Here is a 20,104-nt window from a genome sequence, read left to right as displayed (position 1 = left end):
GCAGTGACAGGTAGAGAGGTGTGGAAGGAAATGGGCATCCGGCTGAGTTGGGTCCACTTCCCAGCAGTGCAACCGCAGGCTCTTTCCTTGTGGCAAGAGGAGGACGATAGCTTTTAGGATCGTTGCTGCTGCTGCTGTAGCTACTGCTACTATTGGAGATCACGAATGCTGTCTCTCAGAAAGCTTGGCTTCCTGGGATTAACGGTGCTGTGTGGTTCAGACCAAGCCGTCAGCACCTCTGGGCCTCCACCGCAGGCCCAGAGCCATCCCTTTCCAGGCAGGTTCAAGCCTCAGCTAGAGACAGAGGCCAGGGGCCAGGAGCCGTCTCTCAGGAGGGCCCAGCCAGCAGCTCAGCCTCTGTCCCAGCTTCTAAGACCCGGGATGTCCCCACCTGCACAACGAGGAGATATTCCCATCCCCATTTCAGAGACAAGATAACGGAGGCTCTGCGTGGCCCCCCGTCCTGGCTTTACCCAGTCCATGAGGCACTATTGAAGGCTCTGGTCTGGAGTGGAGGCATCGGGTAGCTGATAAGAGGAACTGTTGCTTTTTCTGGCTCAATTATTAGTTGAAAATTTCCTTGCTCCGTTTTTATTTTGTTTTTTCAAAGATTTTATTTATTTATCCAGGAGAGACACAGAGAGAGGCAGAGACACAGGCAGAGGGAGAAGCAGGCTCCCTGTGGGGATCCCAATGCGGGACTTGAACCCAGGACCCCAGGATCATTCCCTGAGCCTAAGGCAGATGCTCAGCCACTGAGCCCCCCAGGCATCCGTTCTTGCTCCATTTTTAAATTTCTTCACGTTGTTTTCTCATCCCTTATCCGCACCTGCTCCACTCAGACACGTTCCTCAGCCCCCTTTGGTGGCTGGCCCCCACACTCCCAGGCCCAGGGTGGGCCAGCCTCCTGCGCGAGACCCTCTTGGTCTCCCCAGCGTGATCCCCCCCAGGTCCCCTGCAGCACAAACACCACACTGTTCTCTACGGGGGGCCTTTGCCGGGGACCCCATTCCATCTGTGTCTCTGTGGGCATCCCTGTAAAGGGGTCACACAGGCCCATGGGTAGAACCCTGGAGGGGATACCCCTGCTGATGTGCTAAAGGACCTTAGACCAGTCGCTTCCCTTGGCTGGGCCTCAGTGTTCCCATCTGTGCAATGTGGGGAGGGGGTGTATTGGACCTGCCTCACGGTGGGGGTGCTCCCGGATTCCAAAGGAATAAGATTGTCCTTCCGGGGCTCCAAGGAACAGCTGCCTGACCCCTGCCCTGTTCCTGGCCCTCCAACATCAGCCGTCGTCTGGGAGCTGGCTGGAGGAGGCTGCTGCGCACACCCGGCCACATGCAGACCCTCCCCCGGCCCTCCTGTCACTTCCCCCCAAGGGTTGTGGTGTGTACACCTGTTGGTGCCCCTTGTGTGCTCGGCGAAGAGGATGCAACAGCCGGGTGTGAAGAGCTGACTGTGGGGACCTGGCCACATGTGTCCGGCCCTCAGCCTCGGCGACTATGAAGGGCGTTGGCCGGCTGACCCCCAGGGTCTCCTTAACCACCAGCCCTGTTCTGGAATGACGGGGCCCCTAGCTGAGTCCCTCGGGGCTTCCCCGTGTCGCACCCCGGTGACCCGGCCCAGGGTGGGGGTGCGCGGGCAGTGGGAGGACAGGCCCGAGGCCCTGGGCAGCCCGCGCTCCTGGTTCCCAGCCCGAGGGAGACCCCTGCTGTCCACCGTGCTAGTCCCTTTCTCCTGTTCCAGGGCCCCCGAGGACCGGATGGACCAGCCGGGGAGCAGGGGTCCAGGGGCCTGAAGGTACCAACCCCACGGCCTGCCCTTCCTCGCGCCTCCCACGCCGCCTGGGACAGGAATCCAGGAACCGAGGCTCAGGCCCCCCTCGGGGGCGCTAGGGCCCTGGGCAGCAGGGAGCCCAGGAGAGGCTGGGAGCTCCCCAGGCCACTCCCCCGGCCCTGCAGCCTGAGCCTGGGGGGGGGGAGGAAGAGCAGAGTGGGGCGCGGGGGGGGGGGGGGGGGGGGTGGAGGAAGGAGGCAGGAAGCAGGGCGGGGAGGGAGCCTCGGGTGCCCTCTGGCCCCTTCCCCGGGGCCCCCAGCCCCCTCCAGAGCCCCCGAGAGCCGAGATTGCCTTCTGGTCCCAGCAGGAGCGAGGGGTCCCCGGCTCTCCAGATGGTGACCGTGAGGAGCCAGGCCCCTTGCCTGGTTTCAGTTTTCCCACCTGCACAACCAGGAGGGGAGACCCAGTCCCTTCTGCCTCCCCCCGCAGCATGGGTCGGGGCCCGAGAAGGGCCCTCCTAAGCGCCCTGTCCACCTTCATGTGCTTTGCTTCCTGCAGGGCCCTCCAGGACCGCAGGGCAGGCCGGGCCAGCCGGGGCAGCAGGTACGTCAGGCCCAGGCTGCCGGCCCCCTCCCCTCTCCCGCTCCCTGCCCTGTGGTTTGTGCCTCTAACCCCCCCACCTGTGTTTCCAGGGTGCGGCCGGTGAGCGCGGGCACTCGGGCACTCGAGGCTTCCCGGTAAGTAGGTTCTGGAAGCCCCGTGGGGCTTGGCCGGGAGATTAGAGCCACGTTACCGAGTCCCCATCCTGCCGTGGAAACCACAGGGTTCTGGCTCCCCCCTTCCCTGCGCCGAAGCCCCTCCAGCCTGCCTCGTTCTCCCCGAGACTCAGTCTCCCCGCCTGTCACGTGGGAGGGTGGGTGTGGGACCCTCGCACCCTGCGAAGGCTTCCAGAGGAGGCCTCGGAGGGACTCAGACCACCTTGGTTCCCTCTGCAGGGCATCCCGGGCCCCTCAGGACCCCCGGGCACCAAGGGCCTCCCAGGAGAACCGGTGAGTGCTCGCTCTCCTCCTCCTTTTGCCTCTTTGCCCCTAGCAGGCTGGTCTCGGGTGGGCCAGCACCCCGGGGCTGTGGGACAAGGTGACAGAGGGACAGGCATGGGCGGGGAAGGGCGCTGGCCAGGGAGCTCAGGAGCTCTGGGTTGGAGTCCAAGCTTGCTTGCCCCTCAGCCTAGTCTTCTTGCAAGAAACAGGAAGAATTGTCCCTATTGTGCCATCCTGTTGTGAAGATAAGAAAATGTAGGGGCGTCTGGGGGGCTCGGTGGTTGAGCGTCCGCCCTCAGCTCAGGCCCTGATCCCGGGAGGGTCCCGGGATCGAGTCCCGCATCGGGCTCCCTGCATGGAGCCTGCTTCTCCCTCTGCCTGTGTCTCTGCCTCTTTCTCTCTCTGTGTCTCTCGTAAGTAAATAAATAAAATCTTTAAAAAAATGTATACAGGGTGCATCTGAGGGAACGGGGTACTCGAGTCTCCAAGGGAGGCAGGATGGGAATTGCAGGGTCCCGACAGGAGCCAGTGAGGGGTTTGAAACAGAGATAACCGTTCAGGAGGTCTCCCTGGAAGGAGGGGTCTGGGGGACAGCCCGAGAGTCAGCCCCCCGCCCGGGGAGGCGGTGAGTGGTACCCCTGCAGAGGGACGGGAGGGGACAGTCTGGGGGGGCCCCAGCGGGAGGGAGCCCTGCATGGAGCAGGAGGAGGACGGGGGCTCCTGCCTCCCCCCGGGGGCCGAGCCATGGCCCCACATCTCTAGGCCCAAGGAGATGCCATTTTGAACAGTGAATTGACCAGGAGCCTGGGGGGGCTTTAGCAGGCGGATCCCAGGTGGAAGGGGGTCCAGGCAGAGGGAACAGAGTGAGCAAGGCTGCTTGGAGGAGCTGGCAGGTTTCTGAGTCGGGAGGGACCCCCGGTTTGAGGGAAGGAGCGTGAGAGAGTGGGTGGTGAGGAGGGAGCTGCAGGCGGCAGGTGGCAGGTGGCGGGGGGTGTGGCTGCAGAGTCCCAGGTTCCGGGATCCTCTCCCTCACCTGCCCCTGCCGACCCCACAGAGGGCCCAGGCCACCTTCTCAAAACTGTTGCGCACCTGCCTTTCTGTCTTATAGGGCCCGCAGGGACCCCAGGGGCCACTTGGCCCTCCAGGAGAGATGGGACCCAAGGTAAGTGCCGCGGGCCCCTGTGTGTCCCATGACGCTGCTGGGGGAGATGTCATCCTCTGCAGGGGTGGGGGGCGCCCTGGCCTGGCCTGGGGATGCGCGTGTCCTGTGTCTTGCAGAAACCCAAGGGCAGACCCCCTAGGAGAGAGGGCAGGTCTGCCCCCGGAGCATAGGGCGAGGAGGGGCTCCCCGGGGGCCCCTCCCGGGGGCCTCAGGCACCTGTGCCCTCTCCCGGGGGGCGGGGAAAGCCAGCTGTAGGCTTTGCGCAGGGGCTGGGGCCACGCCGATGACGGAACTGGGCCCCCGCCCCACGCCTGTCGTCCTGGCCCTGCTTCCGAGCACGGACGGGACCGCCAGCCCGCGCGGCCTCCGCTGGCTGCCTCCCCTGTTGTCCCGTGCAGCAGGATCTTTTCTGCCTTGTGGTCACCAGGGGCTCTTCATGTGGCAAACCACGCTTGTGGGGACGCAGAAGGTTCCGGCAGCTTCTGGGTAGCCCCGGGCCCAAGGCTGCCATGTGACAGGGGCGTCTTCCCTGCCCTCTCTGGGCCTGCCCAACCGACCTTCTCCCTCCCCCCTCCTCCCTCCTCCCCCCCCCACCCCCAGTCGGAGGTGGCCCTCGCTGTAGGGGGACCAGGGGGACCAACGGCATTCCCTTGCAGGGGCCACCCGGTGCCGTGGGAGAGCCGGGCCTTCCTGGGGAAGCCGGGATGAAGGTAAGGCGGGAGGAAAGAGCAAAGTGACTTGTGGAAACCGGCTCCCAGCTGGCGGCCACGTCCTCCCCACGGAAGAGAAATGGGCCTTTCTTGTGTGGGGATAATGAGTTCTCTGTGTCGCCGGCCGGGGAGCGGGGAGCGGGTCCTGGCCGTGGCCACCGGGGCGGGCGGGCCCAGCTGGCCCGGAGCCCCCGCCCCTGCCCCCCTGCCCAGCAGTGTTTTCTCTGGCACCTGCCCCCTGTCCGGAGGCCACACCTCCCGGCCTCCTGAGATACCTTCTGCATTTGGGCCCGTGGCCCTCGCTACCTGCGGGGGACCAGGCGCCCCTTGACGCCTGGGCTCCGGGGGAGCCGTGGAGGAGGACGCAGGCCCGGGGCTGACGAGCTGGCGGCCTGAGGGCCTCGCTAGGGCAGGGCCCCGGGGTGGGGGGGGACTCTAGAGGCAGACGCCCCCTCCCCAGCGGTGGCTGAGCCTCCCGCCATCCAGAGGGACTCGGACCAGCTCCGGGACTTCGGTTGTTGGCGTCGGTCCAGAAAACTTTGCTGCGACAATGCGGAAAACCGGCCCGTCTATAAAAACGGACAGAAATGGGATCCTTCTAGTTCGGGGCAGGGCCCGGGGCTCAGCGCCCCGCCTCCTCCTGGTGCCCCCACCCCCAGGACGTCAGCACGGAGGGAGACTAGTCTGGAAATCCCCACGTGGTGATCTTTGAGGGAGGGGGGCAGGTGACATTTGTTCCGGCTCGTTTAGGGCCTCTTCCTCCTTTGGGTTTCTCTCCAAGGCTCCCGGGGAGAGTAAAGAAGGTGGTCAGCCACAGACTTGCCATCCCTGCGTCCGATCCTCCCTGGAGCCAAACTACCCAAGGTTTGGGTCCCGAACCTGTCCCTTCTTAGCCTCATGGGCTCGGGCCAGTTACGGAGCCCCCGTGCGTGGTCCCTTGTAAGAGAAGATCTGTTTTCCGGCAGGGTTGTTGTGGGGTTTAGGTGCGAAGTCAAGAGGCACGTAGGGCAGCGCCGTGTCAGCGTGAGCTCGATGGTGGTGGCGTTGGTGGTGGTCCTGACGCGGCCAGGGCTGGCGAGGAGCAGGGGCTCTGGCTGGCATTTTGCCGTTTCGCTTTGGTCCTTGGGAACGAGGTGCTTCCCCGGCTCCCCGCCCAAGTCAGAGCTGCTGAGAACAGGAAGGCGAGGCCAGGGCCGGGACTGGCCCTACCCGCCCCCACGGACTTGTGTTTGGCTTCTCCTAGGGTGACCTTGGGCCTCTGGGCCCCCCTGGGGAGCAAGGCCTCATTGGGCAGCGGGTAAGTCGAAGACCCCCTCCCCCAGGGGCACTTGGGTCAGGGGTGGGGGTGGGGAAGGGCTTTATTCAACCTCCCTGAACCTCAGGGAGAAGGAGATTGTGAATCCCGACAGCCTCATCCCGCCTCTCTTGGCAAGCCAGCATCTCCACAACGTAGAGAGGCTCTCCTGGAAGAAAAGGATTGTGTGGTCAGAGTGTTTGAGACTCACTGCATGCTCCGCGTTCCCTCGTCCACATTAGCCGCTGTAGCATCTTCAAGGCTCTGAGAAGGCCTGCAGCCAAGACATTGGTTGCTTTTGGATTAATCCCAATTTAGTTGACCCACAAGCCCTTCTGCTTTTTGAAACACACCTGCTATGCTCCCTGGAAACTGTTCCATGGAAGGTCATCTCCCCCACAAAGCTTGTCTTTCGAGGAGAAGCTTTGGGATGCCTCTCTGTCTGCCCCTCTATGCTCTGTGCCCTGTTTATAAGGTCTCTGTCTGGGAGGGGTACAGTGCAGAAGGTGGGGTCCAAGTGGGGGGACTTAGCCCCTTGCCCATATGGAGCCACGTTCTAGTGGATCCATTAGTGACCTCTGCCATGGGTATGAGGAGGGCGGGGCCTACACACCTGTCATGCCTTTGCTGTCCCTGCCTCGATGACCTGTGAGGTCCCTTCGGGCTCAGGTACCGAGCAGCTATGAACTCTGCAAGCCACGAGAGACCCCAACTCATGCGACAGCTGATCTGAGAACTGAGAAGTCCAGGGGCATCTCTGGGGCAGGGACTGCAGGCCGAGAACCTAGCTGGGGGGTCAGATGGGGACGCAGGGTCTTGGTATCACTCCCAAACTGGCTGGGAACAAAAGTCTTAAGGCTGGTCTCCCTTTCCTCATCTGAGAGATGGGGTTCCTCGAGGAGCTCGCTGCAGTTCCAGAAACAAGGTCCCTAACGGCTGCACCTGGGGGCGCTTACCCTGCGCCTTCCACGCACCCTTAAAGGACGCGGTATCCGCCCAATTTTCCAATGAGGAAACAGGTGCCCACGGGGGCTTGTGATCACACTGCCAGCGAATGGGGAGCCCAGTGGGGAAACTGAGGTCTGTATGACATCCAAGCCTTTCGCAACCGCTGGGCATCTGTGCTTCCCAGTCCAACCAGCCAGTTGGACCCTTCGTAACTCATAGTCTCACGTAGCCTGCACTGACCAACCCGGCAGACGGAGCAGGCCGGGCTTGGGGGTCTGCTCCTCGTTTCTGAAGAGCTGGGAGCGGGTACCTCAGCCCCCCGGCTCACTCACTAATTCGACCACTGTTCACCGGGCACCTGCCGTGTGCCAGGCGCTCCAGGGCCCTACTGCCGGGAGATAGGGGGTTGGTGTCCTGCCCTGGGGTGGGGGGGTGTAAAAGCGCATTGGGCCCCTTCCCCAGAGTGTCTCCTCATCTTTCTCCACCGCCCTTTGCAGGGAGAGCCGGGACTCGAGGGAGACAGTGGCCCTGCAGGGCCCGATGGGCTGAAGGTGAGTGTCCTGCTGCTGGCGGGGCTGGGGGGGGATTTCTGGAACTGCCTTCCATCTCCGCCCCCCTCCGCTCCCGCCCAAGGCCTAAGCTGTCTCCAGGAAGCTCTGTGTTCCCATGAAGCTCCGAGAGCAGACCCGTGGCTCCTATGCCAAGGAGCCCTGCCCAGCCCCCACACCCGCACCCGCACCCGCACCCCTACCCTGCCCACCACCGCCTCCTGCCCTGCGCAGATGGGACCATCCCACCACCCACTCCGCTCTGCTACCTTTCTCCTCAAAACTACAGCCTCTCTGGGGTAAGGGTTGTGCCTGAACACCCCCGCTCTGTGCCAGGCCCAGAGCCAGCAGCGTTGATACCTGTCATCTTCCAAACATCCTAAAAGATCAGGAAAATAATAATCCCCCCGTGACCTGTAAGCCACTATTTATGGTGGACTAGTCACGTACGCATCCGGGACGATGCTAAGCCCTTCGTATTATGTAACACCTCATTAATGCGACGGGGTAAGTTCTGTCTTTTACTTATTTATTTTTTCATGTTTAAAGATTTTATTTACATATTCATGAGAGACACGGAGAGAGGTAGAGACACAGGCAGAGGGAGAAACAGGCTCCCTGTAGGGACCCTGATGTGGGACTCGATCCCGGGACCCCGGGGTCATGCCCTGAGCCGAAGGCATATGCTCAGCCTCTGAGCCATCCAGGCGTCCCAAGTTCTGTCTTTAAATGAGGAAACGCAGACACAGAGAGTTTAAGCAACCTGCCCTGGGACACACAGCTAGTAATTGGCACAGCCGAGACCCAAGCCTCGGCTCCCCGTCTACACCGTGCACCCATTCTACGGGTGAGGGGATTGAGGCTCAGTGGAGGCAGAGGCGCACTCATCCAGAGTCTAGAGCTGTGAGCGGAGAACCCAAAATTCAAACCCAGGGCTCCCCAGCACTAAAGCGGGTAGGTCGGCCTAACCGTGCCCTGCTGCGTCCCGCGGATTCCTCTGTCAGCCACAGGTGCTGGCACCTTCAAGAGGTGCCAGGGCTCCCCCGAACCCCGGGGCAGGCGGGCATCGCTCTCCCGACTTACCAGCTCCACCTCTAGCCCCAGCCTGTCGCTGGCAGCCGGCCCCGGCCCAGCCCTGGAACAAGGACAGGTGGGCTTTCCCCAGGGCTGGCCCGTCACCCCGTGAGTCAGCTTCTCAGCCCAGGGCTCAGTGCCACATCCCAGAATCCCTCTGTCACCCGTTTCCTCTCCATGTGACCCCAGATAAGCAGGCCTCAATTCCCCATCGCCACACCCCCGCCCCCACTGCCCCATCCCCTAGTTGCTCTGGGCCCCCAGGGCTTCCCCATCTACCTGGACGCCCCTGGGACAGGCCCCTGGCCGGTTCCCCATCCCCCCCGGGGTTTTCTTGCAAGGCCAAGAGCCCCCCCCCCCCCCCCCCCCCTGTCTGCCAGCGCCTGCTTCTCTCCTCTCCAGCTGGGCCGCCTCCCAGGGTACCGCGGGGGCCTGGCTGGGGAACCGCGGGGGCCTGGCTGGGGAACCCCGGGCCCCTGCGGCCCCTGCACACCCTCTGCCAGGTGCCTGCGTGAATTGCAGTGACGCTGGAGAACATTCCAGCTGAGATGCTCTGGGTGCTCACCGTGCACTCACACCACCTGCCTTGGGCGCTTTATGTGAACAAACCCGTTTAATCCTCCCAGCGGCCCTGTGAGCTACACGGGTCAGCGTCCCCACTTGACAGATGAGGAAACTGAGTCCCAGCACGGGGGCCCCTTCCGCTTCTGGCCAGCCACCGTTCTTCCCCTTGGATCTTCTTGCTGGGGTGGGCTGGGAGCGGGGTCTTCGAGGTCTCACGCAGCCTTCCCTGCTCTCTCAGCGCGGCACCTGGCGCCGCCTTCGTCCTCTTCCTCTCCTTTAAGAGGCAGCCCAGCCCTAGACCTTGGGCCAGAGTAGCTGTGCGGGCGTCCAGCGTCTTCTCTCCTCATCCATCCTGCCGTCTGCACGGCCTTTGTCCCGAGAGTCACTTTCACGGTGAAAACCACCTCTCGGACACCGCGCAGCACTTGATAGTTGATAGAGTGTTTCCATGCTGATCGTGTCCTTTGAGTTTGCCGACAGCCAGCGGGTGGTGGTGGCGGTGGTGGCAGTGACTCCTGCCAAGACTAAGGTCTATCCAGAACTCCCGCACCAGACGCTATGCTAAGCTACTTACGTGGATTAGCCCTTTCAATCCCCGTAGTAACCCTGTGCTGCTTGTTTTGCAAATGAAGACACTTGCCCAGGGTCACGCAGCTCTTGAGGGGTGGCAGCGAGATTCCAGTTTCAGCAACAGAACCCCAGCAGTGAGGGGGGTGACGTCCCCTGCACAGAGAACCTCGGAATTCCCAAGCGCCAGAGCCCTAGGGTCTCACGCGTGCCCTGCCACTGGCCTAACGAGCTGTTGCGAAGCCTCTTCCTCTCCCTGGGCCTTAGTCCTCCAGCTTGAACTCCAGAAGGTTGAGCTAGACGACGGCTAAGGCTCTCCTGAGCATTCGCAGATGCCCCGGCACTCTAGAATTCTCCAGGATCCCGCCCCCCGCGCCCCCGCCCAGAGCCCACTGTGCAGGGGATCCTCAAGTACGCCACCCCAGGCTGCGGGGGTCTGGGCGGTCCCTGGGGCCAGGGCCCCTGCAGGTGCCAGGCCGGGGCTTCTCTCTGAAAACCAGCCCAGCCGCCTGGAGCAGGCCGCCTGCCTCTGAGAGCCAGGAGAGCAGGGGCCCGGGGCTGACGAGCCCGGGGGGAGTCCTGGAGCTGGAGTCTGTAGCAGGTTCATCGGGGCAGCGCCCCGTCTCCATGCCGGGCTGTGCTTGGAGCCGAGAATCTCAGTGGGACGGGATCTCACAAACCAACCCGTCCCACCCTGCCCTGGTGCCCAGGTCTGCTCTGAGACGGCCCACACCTCAGCTTGGGGTGTCCCTCCCCTATCTCTGGACACCTCTTCACTGGGGAGGCTCCCCTGCCCCCAGCTGAGCTAGAAATCACCCCCAGAGGCCCCTGCGCGGCGTCCTGCGCCCAGAGCCCAGGCCCTAGCAGGTCCGGCCTGTGGGGTCAGCTCTCGGCAGACCTGTTCCCAGGCTCCGGCCTCATGCCTTCTGCACCCTGATCTTTCTCCTGGACCCGCCCCAGTTTATCAGCGTTCCTTGTAAAGTGTGGCGCCGGGACACAGCGCTGGCCAAGACACGCTCCCCTTCTCCCAGCCCGCCCCCCCGACAGCCGCCGCCCACCCCTTCCTCCTATGCATGACTTCAGACGCTTTCCCACGGGTCCCTCTGCACAGTCCCAGCTCAGCCACTTGCGGACTGGCCACGAGCCCCGCCGGGCCTGCCAGCCCGATGGAGGTGGCCTTCCGATGGGCGCCACCCTGTTCCTCTGTGCCCACGGCCCGTGCTGCCCCCTCAGTCCTGCTCTGCCCGTGGCTGCCAGGGCACCAGCCCATGCCCCGGTCTGGCACAGCTCAGCCTGCCAGGACGTAGCCTGGATGTGGCAAGTGCCATGCAAGTGGTAACTGCTGCCCGCTGGGCGGAGGGAGGGCCCCGCGTCCGCGAGGCTGAGAGCTGGGCTGAGTAGACAGCGAGGGGAGGTGGTGCTCGCTGTAGAGTCAGACGAGTAGGAAAAAAAAAAAAACCCCAGAAAAAAATAAGATGGAGCTAAGCAGTGCAGTTGGATTAGACCTCTAAGGCTTCACGTACTGCTGACGAGCTTCCTTGCTTCGGGTCACCTGTGCCTCGGCCGCGAGCCTGGTGCGGAGCGACGGGAACTGCGACCTCAGGCTCATTACTGTCACTGTCCACTGTTTTCATGCAAGCGGGGGTTGAAAATGCAACTCAAAAAATGGAGTCATTTCGGAGAGGCAGGATTGGGTGAATTTTTTTCCTTTTTTTAAGGAATCTTAAGACTCTTGTCCCCCCCAGTAGAAATATCTGGGGAGAAATCGCCCGAGCCCGAGGCTCCCAGAGCTGCCCCCTTCCTGTGAACATCTTGGGGCGGGAGGGGTTGGGGTCCCGTGTTCCCTCTGAGCGACTTCCTCCCTGGCCCAGGTACCATGTCAGGGGTGTCCCCTGTGCCAGCCAGGCCAGGCCACCCTGACCCTTTGGGTGGCTCACGGAACCATCAGGGAATCCAGAGGCTGCTTGGCTGTGGACAACCAAACGGAGCCTTGAGGTTTAGCATCTCTGATGGGCTTAGTGACTAATTTATTCTCTGTCTGCCTCTCCCTCTCTCTCCCTTCCTCGTGTTCTTCCAACCTAGGGGGACAGGGGTGACCCTGGGCCTGATGGTGAACGTGGCGACAAAGGCCAGGAGGGCCTGATGGGCGAGGACGGGCCCCCCGGCCCCCCTGGCATCACTGGCGTCCGGGTGAGTGTGCACGGCAGTGCGCCGTCACTTGGGGTCCTGGGTGGGTGTGCCCCCCACGCCTGTCCAGGCAGTTGGACAGGAGGTCTCTAGATAGCAGCCACCTAAAGGTCTCCGCTGTGGTCCTTCCTCCACCTGCGAGCTTCCCAGAGCACTGTCTGCCCTGCCCCGCCCCTGCCTAACCCTCCCAGGGCTCCGAGCGCCCTTGGACCTAGCATCACATTCCTCAGTCTGGCTGCCACGCCCTCCACAAGCCTGGCCCTGCTGAACTTGTCCCACATTCAGCCACCCTGAATTTAGCAGGGGGGATTTAGAATCTGTGATTCCTCCCCAGAACTTGCTGCTGCCCTCCCTGGGTCACGCGCTTGGTACGCTAAAGGACTGGGGGGGAATGCGTGCTGAGATCACTTTGGGTTCCAACATTCCAGGGGCCCTTTCTTAGTAAACTTTTGAGTATCGTGGCCGTGGAACGGGTGGCAACATGCAGCAGAAATAGCCCTGGGCCTAGAGTCCAAAGGTTGAGTTCTAGCTTGAGAATCCACTGTCTCTGTGACCTTAGGCAGATCACTGCTGCCCCTCTATGAGCCTTGGTTTTCTTATCTTTAAAGAGTCAGTGAAACTTTGGAAAAGAAAGTACTTTCGACAATGTGCCAGAAAACAAATATTGTCTTTATGAATCTGGAGGAGAAAACGACTAGAAGCTGGTGGTGGTGGTGGTGGTGGTGGTAATGGTAGTAATGTTGATGGTTGGAGGTGAAGATGATGATGATGATATTGATGATGGTGATGGTAATGGTGATGATGGTGGAGACGGTGACGGTGGAGGTGATGGTATTGGTGATGGTGGTGGTAATAATGGTGATGATGGTGGAGATGGTGGCAATGATGGTGATGGTTTTGGTGATAGTAGCAGGGATGGTGGTGGCGATGGTGGTGACGACTGTGATGATGGTGATAGTAGAGGTGATAGTATTAGTGATGGTGGTAATGGTGCAGGTGATAGTGGTGATGATGGTGAAGGTGGTGGTGATAGTGAGGATGACGGTGATGGTGACAATGGTGGTGATGATGGTGATGATGGTGATGATGGTGATGGTGATGGTGGAGGTGATAGTATTAATGATGGTGGTAATGATGTGAAGTTGGCGGTGATGGTGAGGATGATGGTGATGATGGTAGAGATGGTGGTGATGATAGTGGCAATGATGGTGGTGGCAGTGGCAGTGGTGGTGACGGTGGCCATGGTGATGGGGCCGTGGTGGTGGTAGCAGCAGAATTAATGTCCGTGTTTTGCTATTTCTGCCAATTTTTATATTCTGGAACTGCAAGGAGGTTCCCTGGGGCCAGACTGAGTGTGTGTTGGGTGACAGAGGTGGTGAGAGGCTTGTCTCTTTGGCATCAGGGCTACAGGACAAGCATCACCCACTCTGGCCAGGAAACAGTGGAGTATTTAAAAATAGAATTTTATGAGCCATCAGAGCCTCTCCAGAAACACATCTCCATGGATGGGGGCCCAGCAAAAGTCTTCATTCTGGCCCTGCAGCCTCACCCCGCTGGATGCTCCAGCTCTTACTCAGGATTTCCCACACCATGAGGGACATTCCCAGCTGGAGAGGGCCTGTCAGAGCGAGTGGCCGGCCGCCCTGTCCTGAGGGAGGCTCCCGGGGCCCTGGCCCTGTGCTGAATTCTTCAGTCCTGACTCATTTCTCCTTCTGACAAAGGGATCAGCCAACAACAATCACCTCAGCCCACTGACATGTTCCAGCAGCCCCTGTATCATGGTGTCAGTTGCCCAGATATGACCAGCCTTGGGACAACTGAAAATCCGCATCTCATTCAAACCCACCTAGGGGACGGGACCTGCGGGTGGTGTCTTCAGCTCACTGCGCCTTTGTCTTTGGCTCTCAAACGGAATAAATAACCCCTTCCTCCCAGGCCTGGGGCCAGAACGCAGACACGGTGCCTGGGCTGTGGTTGAAGCCATGATGGTTGTGACTGTCCCTTTACTGGCCCTGGTCCAGTTCAGTGCTGCCCGGTACAGACAGAAGACGAGCCACATGTGCAACTTAAAGTTTTTCAATCCTCACATTTTCAAAATGTAAAGAGAAGTGGGTGAAATACATGTTAACGGTAAATTACATCCAGCCCAATATATCCAAGATACGAACGCTTCCAACATGTAATCAACATAGAAATCATTAATCAGGTATTTTGCATTCTTGTTTTCTGCATGAATCTATGAAATCTGATGTGTGATTTACTTTTACAGCACATCTTAATTCGGATGCTAAATTTTCATTGGAGAGGCTCGATCTGTGTTTACATTTCATAAAATACACAGCTGAGAACGTAGATTCATATTTCCAGGTTGTTCCAAGCACACGTAAAAGTTTTACGACAACCGAATTATCCGTCTTTAAATTTGATTTCAATTAAAAGTAAATTGATTAAGAATTTGGTTTCTCCCTCCCAGTAGCCACCTTTCACACGCTCCGTAGCTCCGTGTGGCAAGAGGCCACAGACGGTACAAAGCTAGTTTAAGACCTACATATGAGAGGCAGGGAAACTGAGGCACACAGAAGGGGAGGAGGTTGTCCAGGGTCACATGAGGACTTAGGCACCAGAAGGTAGGGCAGTCTCTGCTTGGTCCTTCTAGGACCGCCACGGCCTCCTTCCTGAGGGCCTCAGGGTGATCTAACTGGCACTTTCCTTGGGGACAGAGAATCATCTACTCCAGTACATTTTGCCGTGTTTTGTCCTTGTGCTGAATCAAAGCGGGCCTCCCTGTAATTTCCGTCCACTGACCACCCCAGAGAACACAGCTGCCCTGCCTCAGGGCAGCTGCAGAAATCTGAAGATTGCCATCAGGTGCCTCTGAGTTAGCACATGTGTTTCCTGGCTCCTCTAAGATCCCATCTTCCTGCCTTCCTCCGCCAATCGGTGCCTCCTCCTATTCCAAGGTGGGGCCATCCCCTCCTCATCCTACAGCATGTACCTCTGTTAATACAGCCAAAGAGATTGAATCCAACTAGCTCTTTAGTGCTTGCCAAGAATGTCCATGTTTTTCCCAGCTCCCTTAGAGGTTTGGGTCTTGAGGGGCTGTCCTCTGGAGACCATCAGGCTGTCCTTTCCAGACCAGAAACACAGCCTGCCTTACCCCCTCCATCCCAACCCAGTGTGGCTCAGTGCTGGGATTCTCTTCTCTCCCTTTTTTTCCCTCTCTTATGCTCACACATGCGCACTTACAGGCACTCCCTGAAATGAGTGGCCCTGACAAGAGCAGGGCAAAGGAGAGTAGCATTTTGGGATGCCCTATGGGGGAGGGCGCAGAGCGTCCTGTTGGAGGGAGTGGCCTAGCTACCCCAGTGGAAGTGCCCACCCTGCTGTGGCTCAGGGTGGCTGGGAGGCTGGAACAGTGTGTGGCATGTGGCAGAGCAGAGCTGCTCTCATGGGGACAGCTTGGGCACCCAGCAGTCCCTGAAAGGGGGATTTATCCAGCACATACTATGGGTCAGGCACCTGGTGAGCAGGAGAGGCCATCCCTGGGTTGACTCCATACCGCGAGGCAGACAGGACTCCTGTCCCCACTTTGCAGACAAAGCCTCCATCACAAGGCCCCAGGGGTATTGAGCTCAGGGTGAGTTTGGAACCCAGGCAGTCCCCCCTCAGAGCTCCTGTCCCAATGCTCCATATGCTCCGTGGGTCTGCCTCAAGTTTTGCTCATTTCTCACCCTTTTCCTTCCCTCCTGCTCCCCTCAGGGTCCTGAAGGAAAACCTGGGAAGCAAGGCGAGAAGGGCCGGATTGGAGCCAAGGTGGGTTCTACTCCTACGGCCATGACCTCCCCAGGCCCTCATCCCCTACCCCTACCCCACCCCTCTCTCCTTCTCTTGCTGGGGTCTAGTGACAGCCTGTGTCTCCTCCCCCTGCAGGGTGCCAAGGGCTACCAAGGACAGCTGGGTGAGATGGGCGTCCCTGGAGACCCCGGACCCCCTGGCACCCCAGGCCCTAAGGGGTCCCGGGGCAGCCTGGGACCAACGGTGAGAACTCTCGGGTGGGGTGGGGTGGGGCGGGGTCAGGCACGGAGTAGAGGTCGGGGTGGGGGGTCCAGGGGCAGAAAGGGGTATCGCCCGCTCTACTCAGCCAAACCGCTGGCTGTGCCTTGTCCTAACTGCTTCTCTTGAATCATGGATCCTTTGGAGAAACAGTAGAAGCTGTAGCCTTTCTTCCTGGAAAACTACCCACAATGCCAAGTATTTCTTGCAGGTTGAAGGGGGCTGTGGGTCTTCTGCTGTCCTTTATAGGCCCAGATTAAGAAGCCCCATTAGGGTTGGGGGAGGAAACCATCCCCTCAGGAGTGTTTTTAGGGAACAAGGAGTTTTCCCACTGGAAACAGATTCATGAAGATTAGGGTGGAAATAGATTCATGCGGATCCGGCTGTAGATCCCTAGGTGACACTGAGGGCAGCCCAACCTGTTGCAGGCCTGTCCTGAAGGAGGGTCCCAGGGGTGTGCCAGCAGCTAGGGGAGCAAGCAGGGGGGAGGCAGGCAAGTGACGGCATTCCTGAGCCGCCACTGTGCACAGATAAACAGCTGACCCGGTGAGTGTGGCACTGACCGGCAGCGTCTGTGCTGTAAATGCTCCCATCGCGGCTGATGTCATGCCGTCAGCTGGGTGTCCTGAATGCACAGTTGGGAGAAGGTGCACAGGATTGTCTGTCATCTGGTAGCTTTGCCACACGAACTCCATAGACGGAAATAGGCTGGAGCATAGATAATAGTAAAATGTAGTAAAATTATTAGGAAGGGATGAGTTTTGGGTATTTATAATCTTTGTTATTATTTTTTATTTTTTTAATTTAAAAAAATTTAAAGATTTTACTTATTCATAAGACACACAGAGAGGAGAGAGAGACAGGCAGAGACACAGGCAGAGGGAGAAGCAGGCTCCATGCAGGGAGTCTGACATGGGACTCGATCCTGGGTCTCCAGGATCACGCCCTGGGCTGAAGGTGGCGCTAAACCACTGAGCTACCTGGGCTGCCCTCATCTTTGTTTTTAATATGATTAATTTAACTATAAATTTGTATAACTTTCTATAGCAGTTCTGTTTAAAAGTGGCTCACAAAGGTGAAGACGGTTTAGCCACTGGGGCCCTGAACCCCTGGAGCTGACAGAAGGAAGGGCTGGAGGGAGAAGGGGAGCTAAGGGACGAGGGGACAGTTGCCACTTGCTCCCCAGCCTGGGTTCTGGGCCGTGGATGTGCCAGTCTGCTGGGCTGACCTGGGCTGGAGCCAGCGCCCAGGCCCTGCTGTGAGAACCACGCCTGTTCCAGCACGGGTCTGCTCCTCTCCTAGGGTGCTCCAGGACGGATGGGGGCCCAAGGAGAACCGGGACTCGCTGGTTATGATGTAAGAAAATCTCACCTCCCCCTCCTGAATTCTGTCCTGCAGGCGGGGCCCCGGGCGTGCCTCCGCCTCTGCCCCCACCATCCCCCTTGGGCCACACTGAAGATCCCTGGTCTCCCGGGGCCCACAGAGCAGGGGCGCACAGATAGAAACACCCACCCCCTCCACGCGCCCTGGCTGAGTCCTTCCTTCCCGTGGCGGGTGCCACGCATGCTTCCCATATGGGCGTCGCACCTGCTGTCTACGGAAGGGGAAGAGCCTTACCTCGTTTTTGCATCCGAGCTGGGACCCGTGTTAGAGGCGGCGGAGCCAAACCTGTGTTAGACATTTGGGTGACTAGTCCTCAGAGAGGCTCGGGGCTAGCTCAGAAAGGGAAACGGAGGCTTGGGGAGACTCGTGACAGCTTGTTAGGTCTGAAGGTGGGATCCAGTGTCTGAAGGAGGCACAGCAGGGAGAGGAGGTGGACAGGAGGGCAGAAGAAGGGGCAGGGCACAGGACATGGGAACTAGAGAGGAGGCCCCCGAAGTCCCAGGGGGGAGCCTGCCTGTGTGCTTCTCGCCACAACCTGGGGAAGCATTTTGGCCCTGCCCCTACCCCAGGGGACACAGCTGGCTCTCAGACATCTGGCCACAGGTCTGCTCCAGGCTGGAGTGACCCGCACCCCGACCATCCAAGTGGGCCCAGCCCTTAGAGGGACTGACACGGCCTGTCCGGGAGACCAGGCCCCAGGAGGCACAGGGCCTGCACAGGGAGCTGGGGCAGAGCCAGGACCCAAACTCGCAGCCCAGGGTCTCCATCTCGGAGCTCCTGTCCATCACTGTGCCTCTCGGTCCTCACTCCCCCATGCTCTCACCCCTTGCCATCTTGTTTCCTGCAGGGACACAAAGGCATCATGGGCCCCCTCGGACCTCCTGGACCAAAGGGCGAAAAGGTGGGTGCTCAGGCCTGGGAGGCAGCCGCTCCCTCCCATCCCGGCCGGCAGGAGCCAGCCCGCGGGCACTGTGGCCAGGCTGATGGGTCAGCTCACCCCGCGGCCAGCCAGGAGCCGTTAGACCCACGCTGAACACAGGTGGGCTGCGTGTCAGGGCCGTGCCCAGCACCGGAGCAAAACCACAGCTCTGCCCGCCCGTCATGTTCGGACTAGAACTGCAGTTCCATCATCTGTGTGAATGTGGGCATTGAAGCCTTGCTCAGGAGCGAGAGCCCCCAGCGAGGGCCAGCGGAGGGCCGCCAGCGAGGCCAGCCTTTCACAGCCGGGAGGGAGCCACTGAGGCAGAGGGAGGGCATGTCCATACCTCACTGCTTGGCTCCAGCCTCGGTGGAGGAGAGAAATTGCTAGAAGAAAGCTTGTCGATTGCTGTGCCCTGCTGCACGGTGCCGGTGGGGACGTGGGGCCAGGGGGCCAAGGCATCGGCCCTGGGTGACAATCCAAGGCAGCACCAAACTGGCCCTGGACCCGGGCTTTCGAGTCCTACCTTGGTGACTCTGAGCACCCCTGTTCTTGCCTCCCTCCTCCCCTGATGGCTCAGCTGGAATGTGTCCTAGCAGGCGGCCACCCCTCTCCCCATCTCCTTGCCCCTCTGCCTCCGCAGCCGTCCCTTCGTTCGCTGAGTCAGCTACCCACTAACTACATCCCGCTGCCGTGTGAATCACCCTGGCCTGGCTGGCTGTCCAGCTGGCCCCTTCCTCCTGCTTGGAGAGGAGATCTGCAATCAGTGGGCTCCAGCATCCCACAGGAAGCTGCTGGAAGTGCCACTCAGTACCCTGAGTCCCCCGCCCTCGGCCCTCAGTCTCCCACAGCTGGCACAGGTGGGGTTAACAGACCCTGACACAAGGCTGAGCGTCCCTCTGAGCCACCTGCGGGCCCCAGGCCCAGTTCCTATGGCTGCTGAGAATGGGTTCCTAACCCTAAACCTAAGGGCCTTGGGCGGGGCCCCAGGGTTCCTGAGCCTTGATCACCCCATCTGTTAAGTGGGTGGGCACCTCCCGAATGTGCGGCTAAGCAGGACATCGTGCACAGGGCAGCCAGGCCACTTTCTTAGTGATAAGGTATTAGGTTCACTCATTCATTTGGGCATCTGACAGGTATTTATGGATTTATGATGATGAAGAAGTGTTTTCTCGGCCCTGAGCTAGTGGCTGTGGACTGATGCCCTAAAGACCTCCAGAGGGGACTAGACACAAGAGCAAATAGCCAGGCACCAGCTGGAGGGTGCTGGGAGGGGGGAGCAGGTTCCGGGGGGAGACCCCGAAGCAAAACGGCCCTGAGCAAAGCTCCCCCAGGACTCCCCCGTGGCCCTCACCGCATCTCCACGCGGAGGGGTCAGAGTCCCACATGACAGATGGAGAAACGGAGTCTCCGGGCTGCTTAAGGACTAGGTCAGGACCAGGGACCAGGGTTCAGACTCTGAGGTCAGGCTGTGCCTCCCAGGCCGGAAACAGGCACCCGGGGGAGCTAATGCACTGCTCGACTGGTGACTTCCTTGGGTGGTGTCTTGAGGGATTAGCGATGGGACTCTGGGAACAAGGAGAAGACGGGGCTCCACCAGCGTCCTGGTGCTAAAAACACATCCCCAAGCTACAGCCACAGTGTGTGTGTGTGTGTGTGTGTGTCGAGGGGCGAGCGGGGGAGATCGGTATAGCCAGCTTTGGGTTCAGCCCACCCTTTGATTCCTGTGTGGCCTTGGCTAAGACCTTCCTTCCCTGGGCCTCAGTTTCCTGGTCTGTAAAATGGGCCAACAGCCACAGCAGCGAAGGAGGCCGTAGGGACACCCGGTAGACACGGCCTCCTTCTCCAAAGTGCCCCAGTCCCGCTGCCTCCCTCCACG

The 20,104-nt window shown here is 60.2% G+C and overlaps 1 protein-coding gene across 6 annotated transcripts in view; it reads left to right on the top strand.

Moving 5' to 3' along the window:
- Positions 1-20,104, top strand: part of COL27A1 (collagen type XXVII alpha 1 chain) — a 133,455-nt gene that overhangs the window by 94,466 nt on the left and 18,885 nt on the right. For all 6 annotated transcript variants that reach the window (XR_011995411.1, XM_026002815.2, XM_072727562.1 and 3 more), the window contains 13 exons: positions 1,747-1,800; positions 2,335-2,379; positions 2,469-2,513; positions 2,772-2,825; positions 3,925-3,978; positions 4,635-4,688; positions 5,932-5,985; positions 7,428-7,481; positions 11,766-11,873; positions 15,630-15,683; positions 15,801-15,908; positions 17,226-17,279; positions 18,154-18,207. Coding sequence is in view for 5 of the 6 variants with exons in the window: in XM_026002815.2 (XP_025858600.2) it covers positions 1,747-1,800; positions 2,335-2,379; positions 2,469-2,513; positions 2,772-2,825; positions 3,925-3,978; positions 4,635-4,688; positions 5,932-5,985; positions 7,428-7,481; positions 11,766-11,873; positions 15,630-15,683; positions 15,801-15,908; positions 17,226-17,279; positions 18,154-18,207 (792 nt within the window). In the remaining variant the exon portion in view is untranslated. The remainder of the gene's footprint in view (positions 1-1,746; positions 1,801-2,334; positions 2,380-2,468; positions 2,514-2,771; positions 2,826-3,924; positions 3,979-4,634; positions 4,689-5,931; positions 5,986-7,427; positions 7,482-11,765; positions 11,874-15,629; positions 15,684-15,800; positions 15,909-17,225; positions 17,280-18,153; positions 18,208-20,104) is intronic.

Source organism: Vulpes vulpes, chromosome 12 (assembly GCF_048418805.1).
Source record: "Vulpes vulpes isolate BD-2025 chromosome 12, VulVul3, whole genome shotgun sequence".
NCBI lineage: Eukaryota > Metazoa > Chordata > Mammalia > Carnivora > Canidae > Vulpes > Vulpes vulpes.
Note: the sequence above shows the minus strand (reverse complement) of the source record. Positions and strands in the feature narration are given on the sequence as shown.